At 42.0% G+C, this 21804-nt stretch overlaps 1 protein-coding gene across 1 annotated transcript in view; it reads left to right on the top strand.

Moving 5' to 3' along the window:
• Nucleotides 1-21804, top strand: part of COL19A1 (collagen type XIX alpha 1 chain) — a 2318824-nt gene that overhangs the window by 120508 nt on the left and 2176512 nt on the right. Inside the window, exons 3-4 of the mRNA XM_069235722.1 lie at nucleotides 10190-10264; nucleotides 12687-12786. Coding sequence (XP_069091823.1) covers nucleotides 10190-10264; nucleotides 12687-12786 — 175 coding nt within the window. The remainder of the gene's footprint in view (nucleotides 1-10189; nucleotides 10265-12686; nucleotides 12787-21804) is intronic.

Here is a 21804-nt window from a genome sequence, read left to right as displayed (position 1 = left end):
ATTGCCGATTTTATATACAGAATAATATTGTCTTTACAGAGAAATACTGTTAGTGAAAATACTACAAAAAGTTATTACAAATAAATACCTTATCTCAGACATTATACCTTATCTCAGAAATCTAAGCGACACTGATGTAAGTATGCTTCATTTAGCTTCACATAGCCATGAATTTATTCCTTGCTTTTTGCTTAGCACTATCAACTATCCTTACCCTGACCCCAGCCACGAGCCGAACAATTGTGTTCATTTCACAAAGAAAGTAGGAAACGTATTGGTGGAGGTCTTCGCTCCACCTCCTAGTTCCACCTAGATGTGCTTCTACTTTCTGGAATCCACAAACCTTCCCACAAGTATGCTTGGACAGCTGTGCCATGTACAGGTTTCCTGACATACTTTTAAATGGTCATGTGACATTCCCAATGGGATCCTATTTACCCCATACCGAGTTCCTCATAGCAAGGTAATCCACAAAGAAGGAATATGTTCCTATGTCCAAATACACATTTTTATTTTACTGAAGGGAAAATGTCTTTCCTCATGGAGAAAGCCCTTCCATTGCAACTCTTACAAAATTCGTTATGATCCATTCTCCTTCTCACCCTGGAAAGTGCTTAGTGCCAGTCCTTGGTGGTAATACAAATATTACCCTTTTCAGGATGGCAAAAGCAATGACAAGAGTTTGTGAATGAGACAAGCATGAGTATGATATTGTAGAGGTGATGTCACCACACTTGTGGCTGCCACACGTATGTGGGCTAATGTTTGCTGGAAATTCATTTAGGAATTCATGGCAGACATTAATAATGTAAATGTGGTATAGTAAAATTGCTCTAGGCTGTACTTTATTCTTTGTACTGAATTTTACTCAAAGCTTTTGGCTGGTGCGAGAGACCAGGGCTGGAGGCCTGGCCTGTAGCCAACATCCTGTAGTATAAAACTGGCCACAGGTAGAGGTGGGTTGACCACCCACAGGGAGCACAGCGGGGGAGTTGGCTGAATATGATAAAAAATACCCAGAAATTCCCTAATAAAGCAAAGGTTAAAGCAACCTCATAGGTAGGTATGTATGGTAGTAAGATATTAGCTTACATTAAAAACCCCTAGAAATTCACAGAAAAAAATAAGGTTAAAGTGAATTTACAGCTGGGTGTTTAAATAAGATAAAAACTATTTTTTTGTTTTATTTGTATTGATTTTCCGGAGAGCAAATTCATAACAATAGATACTACATACATAATTTATAGTAATCATATAAGTAATTTCACAGCTAGGGAATGAATGGCTATAAGGCCTGTACGAGTAACAATGTTCAAATAAGAAAGGATTGAAGGAGATAAAAAGAGGGGGCAGTAGATAAACGCAGATGAAACAAAACATTATCAACATAAGCAGGTGCATAAATACTGGTCAATTATGCTGGTGGTTGCTTGTCATAGTGCAGTTGTTTCATTTGGACGCTCATCAATAATCACATACTAGCTAGCGGAGTACAGAACAAAAACCAAAACTCTTGGAGTCACATTGGTCTTGAAACAACAACAACTCTATCAATTTATATTGGGGATGGGGTCCAGGAATGAAATATGCAGAACTATGTCAGGGAAGTCTATCAGTGTCTTTTGTTCTTGGCAAATGAAACATCATCGCATACCATTGTGTCATGGAAATATGGCCACCTTGTTGCCTCTGTTGGGAAGCAACGGCTTTTCCTTCAACTTCCTTCCATTGTATAGCTAACTTTTCCATGTTTCCCATGATGGGAGGTGAGGGGATTTCCAATTCTGTGCAATAAGGCAGTTCCCCAAAATCAAAGTCTGATCAATAATTTGTGTTCGATATTTATGACTATTGGGTGTGACATTTTGCTCAGGAAGGATCAGCTGGGGCTGTAATCAATTTAGAAATTAGCATCCTTGTTAACAGTAGGTAAAACACATGTTTAAAAAATCTAGAAGAAGGTGCCCTTTCAGTAGGAAATGACTTTTGGCTTAAAACTGTAGGTCATGTGACGTCTTTAAGAAGTTTTACGAAAGTAATTCCATTATGGTAAATAGAAAATTGTCCACAGGTGTAACATGTTGAATTATTTCGAGACTGCAAACCCTAATGGATGGTGTCATAATGATTGTGTGATGTCCTAAATGATGTTATTTGAGACGTCATCTGTGATGTTATCAATATCATATAACATGCCATGAGTGATGTGAGGTCATAACCAATGCATGGCTGTGGCACAAGATTTAGTTAGGTCCAACTGACCCTTGGATTCCACTTCTTTGTCCTGGTGAATCCTTGCCCCTTACCAATAGAGGAAAAAGTTCCAGGGATAACCCATCCTCTTTTCCAGCTGTGTATGTGCACTCTATTTGAAACAATCCCAGAAGGTCCCTGTCTCCTAAATCCAACATGGTAGAACCTTTCTTCCTCTGCGCAGAGCTCATGTGCCCATCCTAGAAGTGTTACCAGGCAAATGAGCAACATCTCTTCTATGGTGACTCAAAACTGATTGTGGGAGCAGGTCCTTTGATTGGTGTCTGGTTCACTAGGGAGACAAAGCATGGGGCAGGTTCAAGTGTTAGCTACATCTCCGCCTTACAGGGTAGGCCTCTTTTCAAGTTCCTGAGCACTACCCAAATGATCATCCAATCATGGGAACAGAACACGTTTGACTTGTAAAATACCCTTAATTCAAGTAGTTTGGTCTTGTTTTTATTATATCTTTAAATGTATTCTTCTTCATGGTACTGGAGGGAGGCACAGAGCTCAATTGTATATTTAAAAAGTCACCTCCTCTGGTGAGCTGAGGTTATGTATAGTTGTAATTGTGATTTTGTTTTCTTTTATGTTGCATAATACAGTACCATTCATTAGTTCTAGAGTGAAAGTAATTTTCCATATGATGTATTTTCAGTTTTACCACTGAATATTATGATGCAATGTTTCTTTCATTCCATGTAAACAGTGTGAATTCTCTGTTTGAAAACTAAATACCATGCTGCTTTTGGTATGTTTTCCAGAGACCGTTTCCTTTTACTAAGAAGAGCAGTTACGATGAAAGTCTGCTTTTTGATATAAAACTTAGAGATTTTTAGGGACTCTTTTGTGTTCTATTCAGAGGCAGACATTGTGAGATCTCTTGCTAATACCATTACCCAGTCTTGCGCTAGACCATACCTGTTTTTTATACTTAACTAGACTAGAGACTAATCCCTGTGCTATTTCCCATCATTTAGCATTTTGAGAATTTATGGACATTTTGATTTGAACGGACTTTTTTTTACTTCTGTAACCATTTTGATTTTTAAATAAACCTTTATGGTTTTGCCTTTGAACCATGTCTGGTGTAAGCTTGATTTGACCTTGTTTATCTCTTATCCAGGATCATCATTCTTTGGGACTATCACAAGGCCCTTGTTCCCAAAAATGAGTGCTTAAGAATTATAATTTAATGTCAGCATGTTGGGGAGAACAAATTAGTGCCAACAATGTTCTAGCAGTTTGTACTTTTTGTAAATCAAATGAATCAGCTGCAAATTGCTAAGACTGCTTTTCACAGTATTTTGTGTTCATAGTGAATGAGAATTTATTTTTGCGAAAATTTGCAATCTGATCAGATAGAAATCAAGCATACCCAAATGCAGAATAGAAAATGAAAGAATCTATTCTTCCTGTCAAAATATACAATAAGGGCATTAGTGTGAGATGTTTAACCATTTGTGTAGTGTGTTCAGTAAACATTGCACACATTTCCTACACAAACATATCTTTTATTGAGCTCTTGTACTGGTGTAGTTAACTCCAAAGCAGAACTGACCTTTGCTTTCTTGTTCTATTACTGCGATGTAGCACATAGTACATTGTGTAGAAGGAGTTCAAATTCTAAAAAAAAAAACACTTTTGTTGAACAGCTCAGTGGATTAATGCACCTTTCTAACAGAAATGTCTGTAATATATATGGTCAAATATTTAGTATTCTGGTTCGTAAGCTTATGTGAATGGTTCCAGTTACAGCATAGGTACCTAATTGTAGTTACTGGTGTAAGAGAACAGCTCATTATTACATTCATCTAAAAATCCATATTTTTTTATGTCCTATAATATATTATACCATAGATGTTTTAGGCAGGGTCACAGTGAGGACTTTTCTTGATTAGGCTCCTTGGATGTCCAAGTGTTTACCTCCTTTCAAACTGCAGTGTCTCTGGTCAGAGTGCTCTGGGGTTTGACTAAATGAGCACATGATATATTTAGGAGAAAAGCACTTTATTATATCGCTGAGGTTTTTCCCAGAGATTCATGTAGGGGTGAAGCAGAGGTTCCCCAGGCAGACTCGAGCAGTTGTGGGAGACCAGCGTATTGAGATTTAGTTGGGAGTGGTGGATTCCCTGGACACTTTTTTAATTTACCAGTCATGTTGTAATCTTATGGGTCAGTCATAGTTGGGAGATTTGATGTTTGTTAGACTGAGCTAGATTGAGCTGGGCTAGTCAAGTGAGGAGAGGATGCTAGTTGCCCCTGCTGCTCAATCTCAGGGGAGGTAAAATGAAGAATACACCAGAATAGACAGGGGAAGTGATGAGGTTCTTTTGAACTTAGACCCCAAAAAAGCAATTGTGAGTTAATGCATGTCGGGGACTCTCCTAAGCCTTAATGCTGTTGAGAAGGCCCTGGGTTAGCTCCCTGGGTCTTGTTGCTCCACGGCAGGTCTTGTGGCCAGCCTGCTGCCTCTATCTGACCTCTTTTCCTCTTCTCTCTCCACCTGTTGCCTATAATTTTTTTGTGTTGCCTGCCTGGTATTTGTCTCTCTGTCTCTGAGTTTCCTTTAATTTTCTTGTCACTTGCCTAGATTTGTCTTTGACTTTGATTACTTTGTCGCTGTTTTTCCTCCATTCTTCTTGTTGCTTGCCAGGGCTCATCTCTTTTAGTTGGACTTGTCTGGACTTGTCTCCTTTGGTCTCTTGGCCTCGCTGTCTCACTTTCTTCTTTGTCTTCGTCCCCGCTTTCCTGACATTTTCTTCCTGCCACCAACTCCCTGCTGATTCCCGCCATCCGCCCCTCCGCCTCTACTACCCCAGGACCTACTTAATAGAGGCTACAGTGTGAAGGTGCGTCAAGGCAACCCCGTTTGCACCTGTCCCTGCCTGGACTGCGCCCTGCACCAGGACCCGTGGCTCTCCCACCCTCCAAAGTTACTCTGCGGCTAAGCTCTGAGACCTCAACACTAGGAATCAAGACAACAACTGCTGCACCACATCCCCTGGACCACGGTTGGACCTTTCACCTGTCTCCTATGCTGCTTCTCCTGCATCACCAAGTCCGTACCACCTCACTGCAGCCTCAGGCCCAATAGGAAAGGCCCTCCACTGCCTACTACTTAATGCCAGATCCCTCAGCAAACAGGCCGCACAAGTTTAGAACACCATCACCACTCTCAGCCCAGACCTGTTTTTTTATCACTGAAACCTGGCTCATGCCCTCAGCCACCCCAGACATCTTTTGCGCTTCCCCATCAGGCTACAAGATAATCCACAAAGACCACATCAACAAACAGGGTGGAGGTACTGCCATCGTCCATGAGGATGATGCACACCTCCAATGCACCCCCATCGAGGATGAACTCTTACCCCACATGGAGCACCTCAATTTCCTCATCTGCACCAACGCCACCACCACAGTCAGAGGTAGCCTCATATACCATCTACCAGGCCCCCACACCACTTTTTGCAAAGTCATCACCAAACACATTGCCGCCCTAGCTATCAACTCTAAACACTACATGCTTCTCGGCGACCTTAACTTCCATCTAGACGATCCCAACGGCTGCAACTGCACAGACCTCCTGGAAAGCCTCGACACCATCGGACTCAAGCAACTCATCTCCAAGCCCAGACACACTGCAACAACAGAATCCATTTCTCCCACACCACATAACTCACATAGGCTGCCCGCTACATTGTTCCCTTCTCCATAGAGGTTAAGCCTGAACACACCACCGGCTATTTCAATGAATGGATCCTCAAATGCACAAACAAAGTTGCCCCAGCCAGAAAGTCTAACACCAGGAGAACCAACAGTCCAGCCTCCTGGTTTCCCCCTGAGCTCCAGGCATGAAAGTGACGAGAAAGATGTTGGAGACTTAGCAAAAGCCCCTCAGACCCCACCAACTACAAAAGAACACACAAAAAATGTACCTCCTCCACCTCAAAGAAATGAAAAAGAACACCTATGCAGCAGCCTCAAGGCCAGAAACAGCCACTTGAAGGAACTCTTCAAAATCGTTGAGGCATTTGCCTACCCCGCCACCACTGCGAACACCTTCCAAACCTCACAGACCCTCTGCGACTCCCTTGCCAGCTTCTTCCATGACAAAATTGCCACCATATACAGCAACTTCCCCCCACAAGCCACGAACATTGACCACTTTCTCATCCATCCAGATGTCACCTCCAGCCACATTATCACAGATTGGAAACCACTGACCTGCCAGGAGACAGCAGCCCACATGAACTCCATCCTCTCCGGCTCCCCCACGACCTCTGCCCTCACCAAGCCTACAACCTCACCCATAGCACGATCAGCAGTGTCCTCGTCCCCATCCTCAACACCTCTATCAACAATGCCACCATCCCCGAGATCTTGAAACAAGCCGAGGTCAAACCTCTCCTAATAAAACTGACAGTGGTCCCCAACGAACTTAAGAACTACCTTCCAATGTCGCTGCTCCCTTTCCAGGCAAAAGTCATAGAAAAAGCAATCAACTGTCAATTCGTGGAACTCTTGGAAAGGCTCAACCTCCTGGACCCCTCCCAAGTTGGATTCCGAGAGGGCCACAACACCGAAACCACCCTGCTCGCTGCCATTGACGAAATCAGATTCCCCCTCGCCGGGGTGAGAGGGTCAGCTCTGATCCCCCTTGACCTCTCCGCTGCCTTCCACGTGGTCTCTCACCACACTCTTGTAACTAGACTCCACCTCCTGGGAATCCATGGCAACACTATCTAATGGAAATACATCTTTCTCACCAGGACGCACCCAGAAGATCAACCTCCCTCCCTACACATCAAAACCCAAGAACATCAGCTATGGCATCCCTCAGGGGTCATCCCTCAGCTCAACACTTTTCAACACTTACATGTAACTGCTGGTGGAGATCATCTGAACCTATGGAATCAAGATAATTTCCTATGTCAACGACAAGCAGCTAATAATCTCCCTCTCAGAAGAGTACTCCACCACCAGATCCAACTTTAGATGCGCCATGGCCACCGTCACATAGTGAATGAAGTCCAACTACCTCAAACTCAACTCGGACAAAACCAAAGTTATCATCTTCAGTAACAACCCCTCCCCCTGGGATGACTTCTGGTGGCTGACCACACTGGGTACCCCCTACCCCAACTGACCAAGCCCTCAACCTTGGCATCATCATCAATAAGGAACTCTGATTCAAACAGCAGATAAATGCAGTGGCCTTGTCATGCTTCCACATCCTTTGCATGCTCCGGAAAATCTTCAACTGGAATCCCTGTCAGCACCAAGAAAACAGTCACACAGGCCCTCATTACCAGCCGCCTTGACTATGGCAATGCCCTCTACACTTGACTCCCGGCCCAGCTCCTCCTCCGAACTTGCAAACCGTTCAGGACACCGCAGCTAGGATCATCCTCAACCTCCCCAGGCAAGCCAGCATCACACCTCATCTCAGAAACCTTCACTGGTTACCCGTCCACAAGACAGCAAATTCAAGATCCTCACCCTCACGTATAAGGCTCTCCACAACACCAGACCGAAGATCATCAATCACAGACTATCTTTCCACCTGCCCACCAGAAAGCTCCATTGTACCTCACTCACCCACATCCCCAGGATCCACTGCAGCTGCAGCAGAGGGCATGCCTTCTCCCACTTTGCAGCCAAAGCATGGAATGCCCTCCCTCTCCACCTCCACACCTCTTCTACCCTTACTGTCTTCAGAAGAAAACTCAAGACCTGGCTCTTTGACCTGTGATTACCCTACAGCTAGCACACTCAACCACTCCAGCACCTGGATACCCCTTGGGGTGATAAGTTGCACTTTATAAATACCAATGATTGATTATAGGGATTTAGGTTCTCATTATGTCATTGGTGGTAATGGTCGCCTACTGCTGCGGCGACGGCTGCCAAAACGCGGCTACCTACCATCTGCCATATTATGACCGTAGCCAGAATTCCGCCAGAAGGCTGGCGGAATTCTGGCTGCAGCCATGGCGGCAGACCCGGATGGCGGAAAGGTGTCACTCCAGTAAACCGCCGCAGACTACATCATGACCCATGATATGGCCTGGCGGTGTTCTGCTGGCAGACGCTGCTGCTGGCAGCAGCGCCACGTCCCGTCTCCTGCCGGAGGACCCCCTGTAAGCAGGTAAGTTGGGTGCTCCGACAAGGGAGGGGGGTGTTGTGTGTGTGTGTGGGTGTATGTTTGTGTGTGCGTGCATGCGGTTGTGTGGTGTGTGGAATGCGTGTGTGCATGCATGGTTGTGAGTGTGCATGTATGTTGCGTTATGTGAATGTGTGGGAGCTTGTTTGTATGTTAGTGTGTGTGGATGTGTGTGTGAATGTATGTATGCATGGGTGAATGTGGGTATGAGTGTGTATATGCATGTGTATGTTGGTGCGTGCATGTGTGTTTATGTCGTCGGGATCAGGAGGGGAGGGGAGAGTGGGGGAGGACTCTCGGGAGGGGGAGGGGGCAAGGGAGACCCTTATCAGTGTCAGGGAAGGAATTCCCTGTCACTGATAGTGCCTACCACCATGGTTTTCGTGACAATAAGAAAGCAACAAAAACCATGGTGGTCACTGGGGTCATAATCCCGTGGGTGGGACAGTGACAGCCGCCGGGGGCTCCAGCCCGGGGGCTGCTACCACCCTGGCGGACGGAGTGGTACATTGGTGGTTTGGCTTGAGCCAAGCCGCCAATGTCATACTTTGGGGAGAGGTACCACCAGCCTGTTGGCAGTACCTTTCTCCAAAATACTGCTGCTTGCCAGAGTCATAATGAGGGCCATAGTCTGACCTATGATGACTAGTAGGAATTGGATGTAGAGGTGTTCATACTTTCCCCCCTGGGCCTTTCTCCCACACCTGGATATGGTGAGATAGAATTGTTACCTCTTCTTTAAAAGTCTTGAGATTATATTTTCTATTTTAGCCTTGTGTTTGTGAAATGCTGTCCACATTCCTGGGCTTTGCCTTTACCAGGACAGAGCCATGTGTATGTACATGGGCTCAATGGTCTGGCACTCTGTCAGAATCTGATCCTTGCTGTTTTTTTCAAATGTAATAATACCCATGTCCATCAATGTAGCCCACAATTTTTTGGGAAAAAAGGAAACATAAAGCATTTCTGCGTGCATAAGTGGAATGATGACTCCTCCATAGATTCACATGTATAGAGGTATGACTATTATTAATTAAGCACCTTTCATAGGCATCTTTTCAAATGTTATACACCTTTCCAGTGCAATGTCACTTCATTTATTCCAAATGACAAATTCATATTAATGGGCAGATAACACTACTGACTAAACTGCTCATCTGGCATTGTCATGGACAACATTCTAGTCAGGCACCAGCAGGTCTTTCCAAGATCACCCAGGGTGTGAGGTTTGTCTCAGTGGATTCCACCAACTCTCTGTCATGTGTCTTAGCAGGTCCTATCTCAAGGGCAGACTATGCAGATCACAATCGGGACAGGTGGAGGACTCGGACATTAGATCCCATTTTACCAATTTTGAAGCCAGAATGAGATTTCTTTTTGTAAGTGCAAGTCCCTGTCTTTACGGCCAATCATTAAAATAGGGTATCTGCAATGGCAGATAATACATTGTACATAGAATGAATTCTCACCCTCATGTTTGATAGGAATATTGCTTGAATAGGGTAATAGGTCCATAGATATAAGTACTGAGTGTCTGTGAAGAAACAAGTGGCTTTGTATGAACAATGAATGCCCAGTAAAAGAAATGAGGCATCAGAGGTGGAGCTATAGTGAGCCAATATTTCAGCTGTCATTTAACTTTTGATGGACGTCCTGCCAGCCACCCAAACTGTAAATCAGGACCCTTATTTGTAAGTCACTTGCCTTCTGTCTATTTGATTCAGATATCTTCCTATGTAAGCTGTACATTTCTCTTCTCTGCTCTAGGTGATACCTGCCCACTTTTGAAAACTGAAGGACCTCAGCTCAGACAAATCCACAAAGATCACTTAAAGATATTAGGTAGGTAACACTAAAGGATCTCAATCTTTCATCAAGAATAATTAACCAGTAGTAGTTGAAGTAACAAATAATGCAATTCCATTATACATTACTGGTAATAATGTAAAAGTATAAATGTTTCTCCCTTCTCTTCTCTTTTCTCTCTTTCCTTGGGAGATCACGAAACATTTTTACTCTGTATGCCTACTCTTTTTTAGCTCAGCTTACTCTAGGTCATATGCATGTTTGCCTTAGTCCCTATTATTGAATTTCTGCAAGTTGGTTTCACCTCATTTCAAAGATCTTAACCTCTCTTTTAAAAGTAATACCCCTGCAACCTAACAATACCTAATGTTCTGCAGCTCACCTATTAAACCACCAAACCCTGAATGAATTTACCTACTCCCCTGCAACTAAAACCAATCCCAATGCCTATTAATGTAATCTACCACATAGAAACTGGGTTAAATTAATTTGATTGTTCCATTAAGAATCCAAGACTTACCCCAAATTACTAACACTCAGCACTAAAAAAAACACCACTAACCTTATGTTACCCAGCAGCCTGGTGTAAGTTACTTCAACGCCTCAACAGGGTTAGTAAATGCTATATAAGTGCAATTACAATACAATTTATACCACTCATAAAACCCAGTTGTCAGGCATTCAGTTGTGGTTCATAAAGGCTGCATAATAATCCCCTTATACTGCTTGACTGTCCTACATTGTCATAAAACAAAACTGCTACAGATCAATTCCATCACCCCCGGTACTGTATTATACCACAACAACAAACCAACCATTAGAAACTGAGAAGGTATGTAATAACTGGAGAGATCTGTCACATGCCCCTGTCCAATGGAGAACTTTAATTTAGTCCACCACTGCATGCCTTGATATGCTACACCTATGACAACTTCTCAACATCTCTCAATGGCAATCAGATGTGGGATGATATTAACAAAGTCCATCCCACAGGATCTCCCCCTATTTCTTCTTCTAAACCAGCGGTAGCATCTCTATTAGGTCAGAGGAGCGTCACCCCCACCCCACCAGCAGCAGCCGCTGCAAATCCTTCAACAAACTAAATGATAATAAACCAAGTTTATTATTGTTTCATTTGTTAAAGAGGCGGGGCATTGGGAATGACGAGGATATGAGGCGAGTGCACACTGCACTCCCCTCAGTGAGCATGTATGTTTGGCCGGCCGCCTCGGCTCAGCCAAACACACATGCGCAGTGGTCTCCCTCCAGCCCAGCAACACAGTTGCTGGGCTGGAGAGAGCAGGAACATGCTCCCAGTCTGCCTGGGAGCACCCTGGATGGGTGCTCCCAGTCAATCCAGATGCTGCTCTGAGCAGCGTCAGGATTGGCCGCAGGGCAGGCTGGAAGCCTGTGCCTGCCTGCAGCAGAGAAGACGGACGAGCAGAGCATCGGGGCGGGGTGCAGGTAAGTTTTTTTTGTAATTACATTTTACCCAGTCCCCCCCCGCGTGCTGCACCCACCCCGCCCCACGTGAGGGCAGCGAGCCACAACCATTCTAAATTATGAATGCTCAGTACAAAAAACGTTAAACAAAATATCTCAAAATGGGACATTCAGTGCAGTTACCAGCTAAGTGGACTATGATCATAAGAAGTATCATAAAGGGTCCTGCAAACTGCCAGCTTACTGAAAACTATAAACTGTGTATCTCTATTGCACACTTTCTTCATCCATGACACTGCTAAGCCCTGCAATAGCCAAACCTCTTTGGTCATTAAGAATAGCATAGAAGCACTTTCCACATAAGATCAAAGCAAAGAAAACACACTTACAACCACAAACCCTATACAGTGTAGCGTGCTACCCATGTGGGCAAGTGTTTCGGTGCCACACACAGGCACTTATTTCCTGAATCATTTTATGTTTTTTAATGTATAGTCAACTGTTATTTTAAGAGACAGGCACCCTGACAAAGATTCAAAATGTGTGTTGTTATTTTGAATAGCAATGCACAATGATAAGTATTATTTCTGAGAACCATGAAGGAATAATTAAGTTTCAAATTACTTTAAAAATATATTAAACATTGTAGATAAAAAAAAAGGTGATCACATTTTTTATCTGCTTTATGCCCCTTCTTAAATGTAGGTAGGTACAGTACTTGACTTGTGACGGTCTGGAACAGTAGATTTATGTTTCCTGCTGCTTCATTGAGTAAGGGGAGGCAGCATTTCTCTGAAAACTTGAAAGGCTGGAGACATTGCACCCTCTCATCCCCACCACGTATAAGAGAGTAGGATATCACTGCGGAGAAAGCACTGAGCTAAGAAGTAACCTATTCATTGAAAGACTAAGGCATTGGCAAGCCTGTTAAAATCGAATTATCTCCTGCAGGTAATGTGGCTAAGTAACATCAAGCACAGAGTTGTCTCTTAAATCCTATTATGCTCCTTTATAGGTTTTGACCTAGCAGAAAGATTTTCCTTGCGGCAGACATCTTGCGGAGGAGAAAAAACATGTTATAAACTTGGAGGTTCAACACTTACGAAAGAAACACAGTAAGTAAAACGACAGGTGCTTTTTGCCAATGTACTCCAGTTGCATTTTTGTTGGAGCAGTCAAAACCGTACCAGTAGAAAGTTTGTACTATATATATATATATATATATATATATATATATATATATATATATGGTTGCTTTCTCCTAACATTGTTCATGGTCTGGGTGAATCTGGAGGGACTGCATTCTTTATTCACTAGTTACAAACTACATTGCACATGCTAGTGCAAAGTCGGTATGCTAGTGAATAAATCTGTTTATGAATCGGGTCCCTCGTATCGGAATTAAAGTGTAACAGGGTGCTACCCATCTCGTCAGTTCATCCAAAGGCAAACTGCTTGCAGCAACGTTTAGAGTGATTCTCTCAGAGAGCTGTTTGAATAATGGACCTGCTGCTTGTGCTGTATTCTGTTGTTTCTGGTTCCTTATGACTATATGCTGCTGTTTCAAAAATATGTCAAAATGAAATGAGCAATCAGGCTAACTTGACTTCTTAAAAAGAAAAGCGGTCGATAAAGCCCTATTTTCATTTTTGACCTAAGCTTTATCAATTTAATAGCCACGAAGAAAAGTGATGTTTGGCTATAATGTAGACAAAAAGGAAGTGAGAAGAATAAAATTAATTGTGAATTAATATATTGTAATACAACGTTTTATTCACTGACACTATGGGCCGGGTATGAAATTTGCTCTGAGTTTCACGCTTTTGATAGCTCTCCAATCAGATGGAGAATTAACAGTTGTGACATTTTAGAAATTATTTCACATGAGGCTTTTGTGATGAAGCAGATCTGGCACATATTTAATGATTTTCTGCTAAGTTCACAATTTAAGTTTTACCTTGCAAGGACCAACAATATTGAAGCTTTCATAAACTTATGCTACTCAGAGCACATGCAAACGGACAATTCCTTGCAATTTCAGATACCTGAATATGATATTAAGAAACATCTCCAAATGTGATTTATATTTTAAAGAGCTAAAACATTCATGAAGGCAGATAAATATGGAAGGCCTGTTGCTGTCATCCTTAACAGCTTCACCTTTCTGTTTTTAGTGCTGACGTGCTTTTCTGTGCCTCCTGTTGAAAGGCGACAGGTTCAAAAAATGTAGAATAAATTACATTTTCCACTCAGGAAAATTATAGGAAAAGGTAAAACTGTCTCTTCTCCCCTTCTACACAGATTCTGTATTTTTGCTGCATACGTTGTCTTGCATCCTTGCAGATAAGCAACATTATCCAAGAGGGATGGCACTTCCAGACAGTTATTGATTGGGGTGAAGTCAGAGGGCCCACCGTAAAGTCGAGGGCCCTACTCCACCCAGGGGGTCTAACTAGAGCACTTACATTCTGTATTTATGACAACGTGAGACACCCCTGGATGCCATGTTTTTGGGATAGGAGCTCTAGAATGAAATTATATATGGAGAACACTGCAATAAATAGAAGAAATTAGGGGTTCCATTTTAAATCAATATCGATATGAACATGCAGGAAAGTACCTAGAGTGCGTCAAATTCACAATGGAGACTCTATTCAAAAGAAATAGGCTTCCTCTCCAATGGGCAGTGTGATCATCCAAATACGTTGCTGTTGGACTTTTATTTAAATTTTTTCCCACTGGATGACTGTTGAGTGACTTAAAAAAGGGTAATTGTGAGTCAAATATAACTAACTGTTAAAAAACATATTTAAATATATACATATATATATATATATACACACACATTTTTATGACACAAATAACTGTATTCAAAGTTAACTAATTAAAACATATTGTAAAATAACTGACATTATAAATCAAACAGAAAAATGAGGCTCCTATTTTAAAACATTGTGAAAACTATCATGGACTACGTGATTTTCAAGAGAAATGCAGAAATTTAAATATGCAGACAAAGGGAAAGGAATATTTTTGGGTACTTGTTTTAATGTAGGAACGTGTAATAGTAGGGATAAAAACCTCCTGCACGGGAAAGTAAATGACTGTAAAGGTCACTTCTTAACCTGCAAATGTCCTAGTGCAGGCACATCCTGCTACCTAGTTCTTTAGAACTCTTGTGATTTTCACAATCATCTTTTAGGGGAATAAGGCATTGTGGTATGTGGGTTGATAAATGTAATGAGGCTTGTCTCAGGCCCTTGCTATGAACTTCCTTAGTAGATATCGACCAGCTAGGAGCTAATCAAAATGTCACATTTTTGGTAGTGAACCGCAGTCCTATTTGTCTATGTTTCAAATTGTTCTGCTTGATTATCACTGACTAACAGGAAATGTGCACGAAGAGTTAACCAAAGCAGTGATACAGAAATGTATGTCACAAATGCTTGCTTAGATAGGGTAATATAGGCATTGTCTGCAGGATTTTAATATTGGAGAGCAGTTAAGGTCATAGGGCCATATGTACCAAAAACCATATTTACAATTTCCAAATTGCGAATCTATAGAAATCGCAATTTGGGAATCACAAAACAGTATGTTTGTAACCACTGATTCCACTAATAGTGATTCCTATAGATTTGCATTTGCAATTAGGAAATCACAGTTTCAGAAATCGCAAAAATTACATTTCTTAAAAGAAAATAGCAAATTAAGAAAAGTTGCATTTTTGAAGCAGAATGATGATGCTAGACAAGGAAGGTGGAAAATATAGGGTGTGGCCACTACCCAGAAGGATAGGAAGGTGTTGGAAATCAGGAGTGCTCTTGCATCACTACTGCCAGTGTCTCACAACATTCCTGGAGCAGTACATGCCCATAGAAGATGGGAACAAGGACTCAGGGAGCATGAAGAGGATAAAGGTCAAATTTTCAGAGAAGGAGCTGGAGCTCCTGACAGAATAATGTGTCTTCCATATGGACCAACTGATTGGGAAGGCCTCCATCACAGTCCCAGACAGCATAGGAATACAAACTGAGGTTCTGCATTAAGGAGAAGGTGGCAAGCAGGATGGTTGAGGGACATGGAACATGGGGTGGACCCTCAAACCCTCCTCCACCCATTCCCATGGAGATAATAATCGAGGGGACCCTGGAACCAGAGAGTGTGGCATGAGTGTCTGATACTGACACCTCCAATATTTCAGGCTAGAGTAAGTCATCTTCCCTTTACTTACCTAACATAACATATTGTTAGAAAATCCATATATCATATATCACAGCAGGAATAATTCCATTGCGATGCTTGCCCCACCTTGGTGATGCATCATGGGAGTTGTAGTATACATCGGTTGCATGTTGCACTGTGTGCTGATGATTGCACTAAACATATATACAGCACATGAACATGTCACTTACACATAATTCGCAGTTACAACAACACTGTAGAAAACATGAACCATTTATTTACACTAACTATACACAAGCATGTCTACAGATCACAGCTTGGACATGTCAGGACCTATGGCAGCTGAAGAAGCTACTAACACTCATGTTGAAATTGAGGACACAACAGCACCATCCACTCAGCCCATCACCCCAGCTCCAACTGCTAGGAGAACAACCATCTCCCAGGACAGGGACCCCACAACATTGGAGGGCAGGAGACACAGACATCGCAGAGGTCAAACATCTGCAGTACATGTTGATAATGTGTTGGACGACATGTCTGGTGGTCTCCCATGTTTGGTGGCTTGGAGAGGTACATCATCTCTGCACAGCACCTGCAAACAAAACAAATAAGGATGGTGAATAGGCATCTGCAACGAAATCTAGGTCAATGCAGCAGTTGGAGGAAGGGCAGGAATTGTGGCTTGCTGCAATGGAGAAGGAGCAACATGTGCAGATACAGAGGCACAGGTACTACCCAGCAAGGTTTGGTTTGTTTCCTTCACACATTCCATTACCCGAACAGCACTAGTCACATCAGCACTAGCAAGACTTACATGAGGCACTGCTGACAGGTTGTTGCACGTGGGCTAGTGTCAGTGACCACAGCCCTCGAGAATATACAGAGCCACAACATCTGTATCCCCAGCATACTTCCCCAGCTTGAGAGAGAAGAGGGTTCTAGACTCAGTGCACATCGATTCAGGTTGCATGAAGTTACAGGCATTCAAGCCGACACACTTCTGGGAAGGACATATCGAAATCCTACAGCTCAGTGCTGCTGACAAGGCAGTCAACTCCAGAGGCCAAAATAAGTGAACCACTAAACACTCAGAGGAATGAGTCACCTTTGTTTTGCCTTACATACTTTGTTTCATATTTTGTCACACTGTTACATCCACAAGGATACAGTTGATTCTTACATGATTTTTTTTTGTTGCTACCTAAATAAAAGGTGGTCTTTCATTTATGCACAAAGCATTACCATCCGTTGTCCTGTCTCAGTATTAGATGTTTTAATTACTCTTAAATCAGAAATAGTTATTGGTGATCTCTGTGAGTCATGCTTGTCCCTCTGTTGCACGTGTACCCTTCTGCTGCACCTGTAGTGGTGGTAAGTCATCATCAGAGTGGGATGTGCAGACTCACCTTCATTGCAATATTGTGCAGAATGGCACAAGTGGCAATTATCTCGCAGCATGTCTCTGGTCTGTACAGTAGTGCCACACCGGTTTTGTTTAGGCAGCAAAACTAGGACTTTAGGATCCCAAAGGTCCTCTCTATGATTAAATGCTTTGTCCTGTGTGCCCTGTTGTACTGCCTTTCACTTCTTGGCCTTGGAGTCAGGTATGGTGTAAGTATTCAGGGCTGCAAGGCATATTCACGGTCACCTTAAGAGACCATGAGAAGGGAAACCATTAGGTCACCTTACACACAAAGTCCTGGCCACTGTATTCATTGAGTCTGTGATTCTCTTGCCTAGTAGGAAATCAATGCTAAATTCATCCTGTGACAGTCGGTTTTGTATTCCACTGTGGTGGAACATAAATGAGTCATGAGTGCTGCCTGGGAATTTGGCCACAAGGTCTGTTGTGATAAAGGAGCCATAACACGCTACCTGCCTATTGAGTGAGAGTGACCTTTTCCTGTTCCTGTAAATGAATTCATTTGCTGAGGGGGGACATATGGCAATATGTGTGCCATCAACCCAACCTATGACATTGGGGAAATGGTGCTACCCTGTAGAACATTTATTTGGTTTGTTGCACTAATTGGGGGATATTTAGAAAATGTATCTATTGGTTAAGTTTGCTCACCATGATGTCCAGAAACCTGTGAAGGAACCTGGAAAAGGTGCTTTGTGACCCACCCCCCCCCCCCACACACACACACTGCACCCCGCCACTGCTATGACTCCTTGGTAACTGTTAGAAGCAAAGAAGTTTAAGCAACACAATACCTGCACATGTGGTGGGATTGTGTTCCTTCTGCATGTTGGGGCCTGTAGCTCAGTTTGTAACTCAGCAATTAAATAAATAAATACCTGACAACTGAGTTTGTACCTCTCATAAATCTCACCCTCGGTCTGTTCATACAGGGTGAACCTCACCCTAGAAATCCTCTCTTGTCTCCTCCTCCTCTGCCTCTCAGCTAAAATCCTCATCCTCCTTGCCGAATGTACAAAACCTCCATTGTGAAAAAGCCTGATGCATTTTGGGTGCCTTTTAATATTTTGCACCTGGTTACCACCTAATGTGACTCAATGGTAATTGCATTTCCTAAATGTTCATTTTGCAAATAGTCACAATTAGGAAAATTGTTGTACATGTGGTTAATGATTCCAATTTAGAAATCCCTTTTTGCGATTTCCTATTTTGAGATTTCCAAAATGCAATTTCTACTAGGTAGGAACCTCATTTTGCAACCCCTCAGATGTCTTTTGTACATAGTGAAATAGCATTTTGCATTTCCCAATGGCCCCAAATTGCAATGCGCACTGTTAGGAAATACAAAATGCCTTCATACATATGACCCACAATGCCATATGTTTTGACCCAATCTGTATGTGCCCTTATACTCATATGATTACCTCTGTTTTGCTCACCTTAATCAATGAATGAATTCATTTTTTTATTTACTTACCTGGTTTTCGAGAATAAATTATTTTGTCGCTCTCTGAAATATGTGCTGGATGCTTGTAAGTGGATACAGTATTTATTACCAATCGTGGCTGGTGCTGTGTGTTTGCTCTCAAGATCAACCAGCATCCAGTGGGTACTGCCATTGTCTTGTTTTATGAAATGGTCCTCTCATCTGCAGTCAGTGCATTTGATAACTATTTTGCTGTTACCTTGAAATGAATTTGCCATTGAGGGCGGTGAGTGGCCAAAAATTGCATGGTGGTCTATTGCATAGAAGAAGAATTGTCTACTTTTAAAACGTTTTGTAGAAGTGCAATATATAATTTATGTATGATGTTTTGCATATCTACTTAGACATCAAGAGACTTTCTCCTCACAAGCCATAAGAGATTTTTTACCCATATCTGTTTTCCCATGACACCCAAAGAAAAACAAAATCAGAATCCTGCTTACTCTTGCTTGCTTTTTCCATTTGATGTTTTGTGAAGAGTTGAGGCTCACAAACCTAGACAGTACAGCACACTTTCCTCAGCGACCATAATTACCGTAATTCATGCATTTAATCCATGGGGACACTAGCTGCCGAAGAACAGATGACATTTGCTATTAAAATCAAGTGTTCACCAACAATTGTTCTTGATTCTGTATACCTTCACTGTAGAAGAAACAGATGCTATATCCTCCATGTTTTCAAAAACCTTGACCCAGGTTCAAGTACTGCTGTTCCCGCTTTCACCAAACCCCTTACATTGATGACTTCTCTCCAGTCCACTGTCAATTATGAATATTGTTGTGACGTTGCTGCAAATCTGGTGCAAACTACAAATACTTTGACAATCATGGCATGTATAGGAACTGCACTTGGAATGCTTTACAGCCTATTCCACTTATATATTACCCGCATACTAATGGGGCGAAGGAACTATCTCCATAACTGACAAAACTACTAATTGTTTGGCTCAGATTTCAATTTATGTCCAATATTGCAAATCCGGTTGGACTTGTCCCAAATCATGTCGAATAGCTAATCCAGCAGCAGCTGTAAGGGGATTATATGATGGCAATATAAAAGCTTGAAAGGATGGATTTAAAAAAAATACTAACTCGTTAATGCGTTTTGCTGGATTACAAAATCCCTTCACCACCTCAGTTGCACTAGTCAAAAACAGTTGAAGAAAATATATATTTCTCAAAATAATTACAGCGCGTGAACGTGTTTAAATATGTGAAAACACGTGTTTTTGAGAGATTGTTGGTCTTTTAATTTAACCCAAAAACAATTATACACTTATTGGTAATTACATTAAACGATTTTAAGATCCAGAAATAAAAAGCTATTAAAATAATAATCACAGAGCTGTATGAAAAGTCATTGGGACCATTACATCACCATTAAATGAAGAGAATCCCTCTACGTACAAATAAGGAAAACTGAAAAACACAACAAGAAGTAATGAAACTAAAGGTCTCGATAGGGCATTGCTTTCCAGATCTGTTACACTTGTGATGTGACTTCAGGAGTTAGTGAACAATGTTCATTGGGGATGGGAGTGCTGGCTTGTCTTTTCCACTGAGAATTGGAATAGTGCGTTTATATGTCACTGTGAAACATACCCATATTCATGAATAATTAACATAAACTTAGTCAAAATAATATTTTCAAGCAAGGCTACGATCTCCCAAATTCAATTCAGATGTTGATGATTTTAGATTACGATTTTAGAAGACACTAAAAGTCATCAACTGAAATTGATAAGATGGCCTTTCCATACCTCGTTCTGCGGATCTTTAAATTAGAGACATTTGTAATTCACTTGAGTTACAGCAGCAGGGCCAATTATTGTCCTTCCAAGAAAGTCACTTCAATGTACCCTCCTGCTTGAGTTTGTTTTAATTATATTTTAAACTGTGTTTATTGGCTTTTGTATGCCAACAGTAAACATTTGATTTCTGTCATGCGTTTTCCAGATAACAAGATTTACCCTGTAAGTGCTGATACCGATAATTCCAGTACCCCCTACTTTGAGTTAAAAGTGAGCCCAGAAATGTTTTATAGATCCTGAAAGTTGGTGGGGGTATCACGGCCTGACTAGATGTGATCTGTTACTCATAACTCTACTGAGAGGTAAATAAACGTATTGTACCTAGGGCCACTAGTTAGCAGGTCTAAAAATGGAGTCTCGCCTCGTTGACTGTAAAATCATTGACGGAGGAGGCTGTCAGGATCTTGGGAGGGAGGCAGGTAAGTGGAAGCTGGACCCTAGTAACATCTGTCACCTTGGTTGAACTGCTGAGGACTGCAGCATTAGGTCATAAAGGAGCACTGTTACAATAGTTACTGACCTCATCACTAGTGAGGAATTATTTTAACATTTTCACTTCATACTATTGTAAACCAAATGGGTACCGCCTGACTGGCACCATGGCAGGGTCTGGAAAATGAAGGTCTGTTTTCAGGCCTAGGGGCAATGGTTTTATGATATTCTTGTAAAATTAGAAAACTCCTCCTGAATAGGCTGGAGATGATAGACTATATTAAGCCTTCTCTTGTTGGTAAATAATGCAGAAGTGTAAAATAAGAACTCTAGCGACTTGACAGGGCCTCCAGAAAACAAAGTGTGAAGGGAGTAGTTCAGATTATGAAGAAAACCCAGTTAGTTACAGTTCATCCACTTATTCAACAATACCTATTCCACCTCTGGGAAATTACAAGTAATAGGAACTTTATGATTAAATATCCCTTACATGGAATGAATGTAGTGAGAAACTGCACAAACTAATTGCAAGAGCTTGAGTTTAGTATAATTCTTATGTCCAGTTCAATTTTTAGGTCTGGCCTTGAGACAGCATTAGCTGTTTCAGTAGATTAGTCTTATGTTTTCGGAAAAATACATATATATAGGTACGTATAGGAACTTCAGGTCAGCCCTCTGTATTCACTGTTTTGTTAAGTGTCATTCACATTTTGCTCCTGCCACCATAGCATGCAGCATGTGGCAATGGTCCTTCCTGCTTCGACCCTTGGCTCTCTTCACTGTGAGAGACG

Source organism: Pleurodeles waltl, chromosome 5 (genome assembly GCF_031143425.1).
Source record: "Pleurodeles waltl isolate 20211129_DDA chromosome 5, aPleWal1.hap1.20221129, whole genome shotgun sequence".
Taxonomy (NCBI): Eukaryota; Metazoa; Chordata; class Amphibia; order Caudata; family Salamandridae; genus Pleurodeles; species Pleurodeles waltl.
The sequence above is the reverse complement of the archived record's forward strand: the minus strand, read 5'-3'. Positions and strand labels throughout refer to the sequence as shown.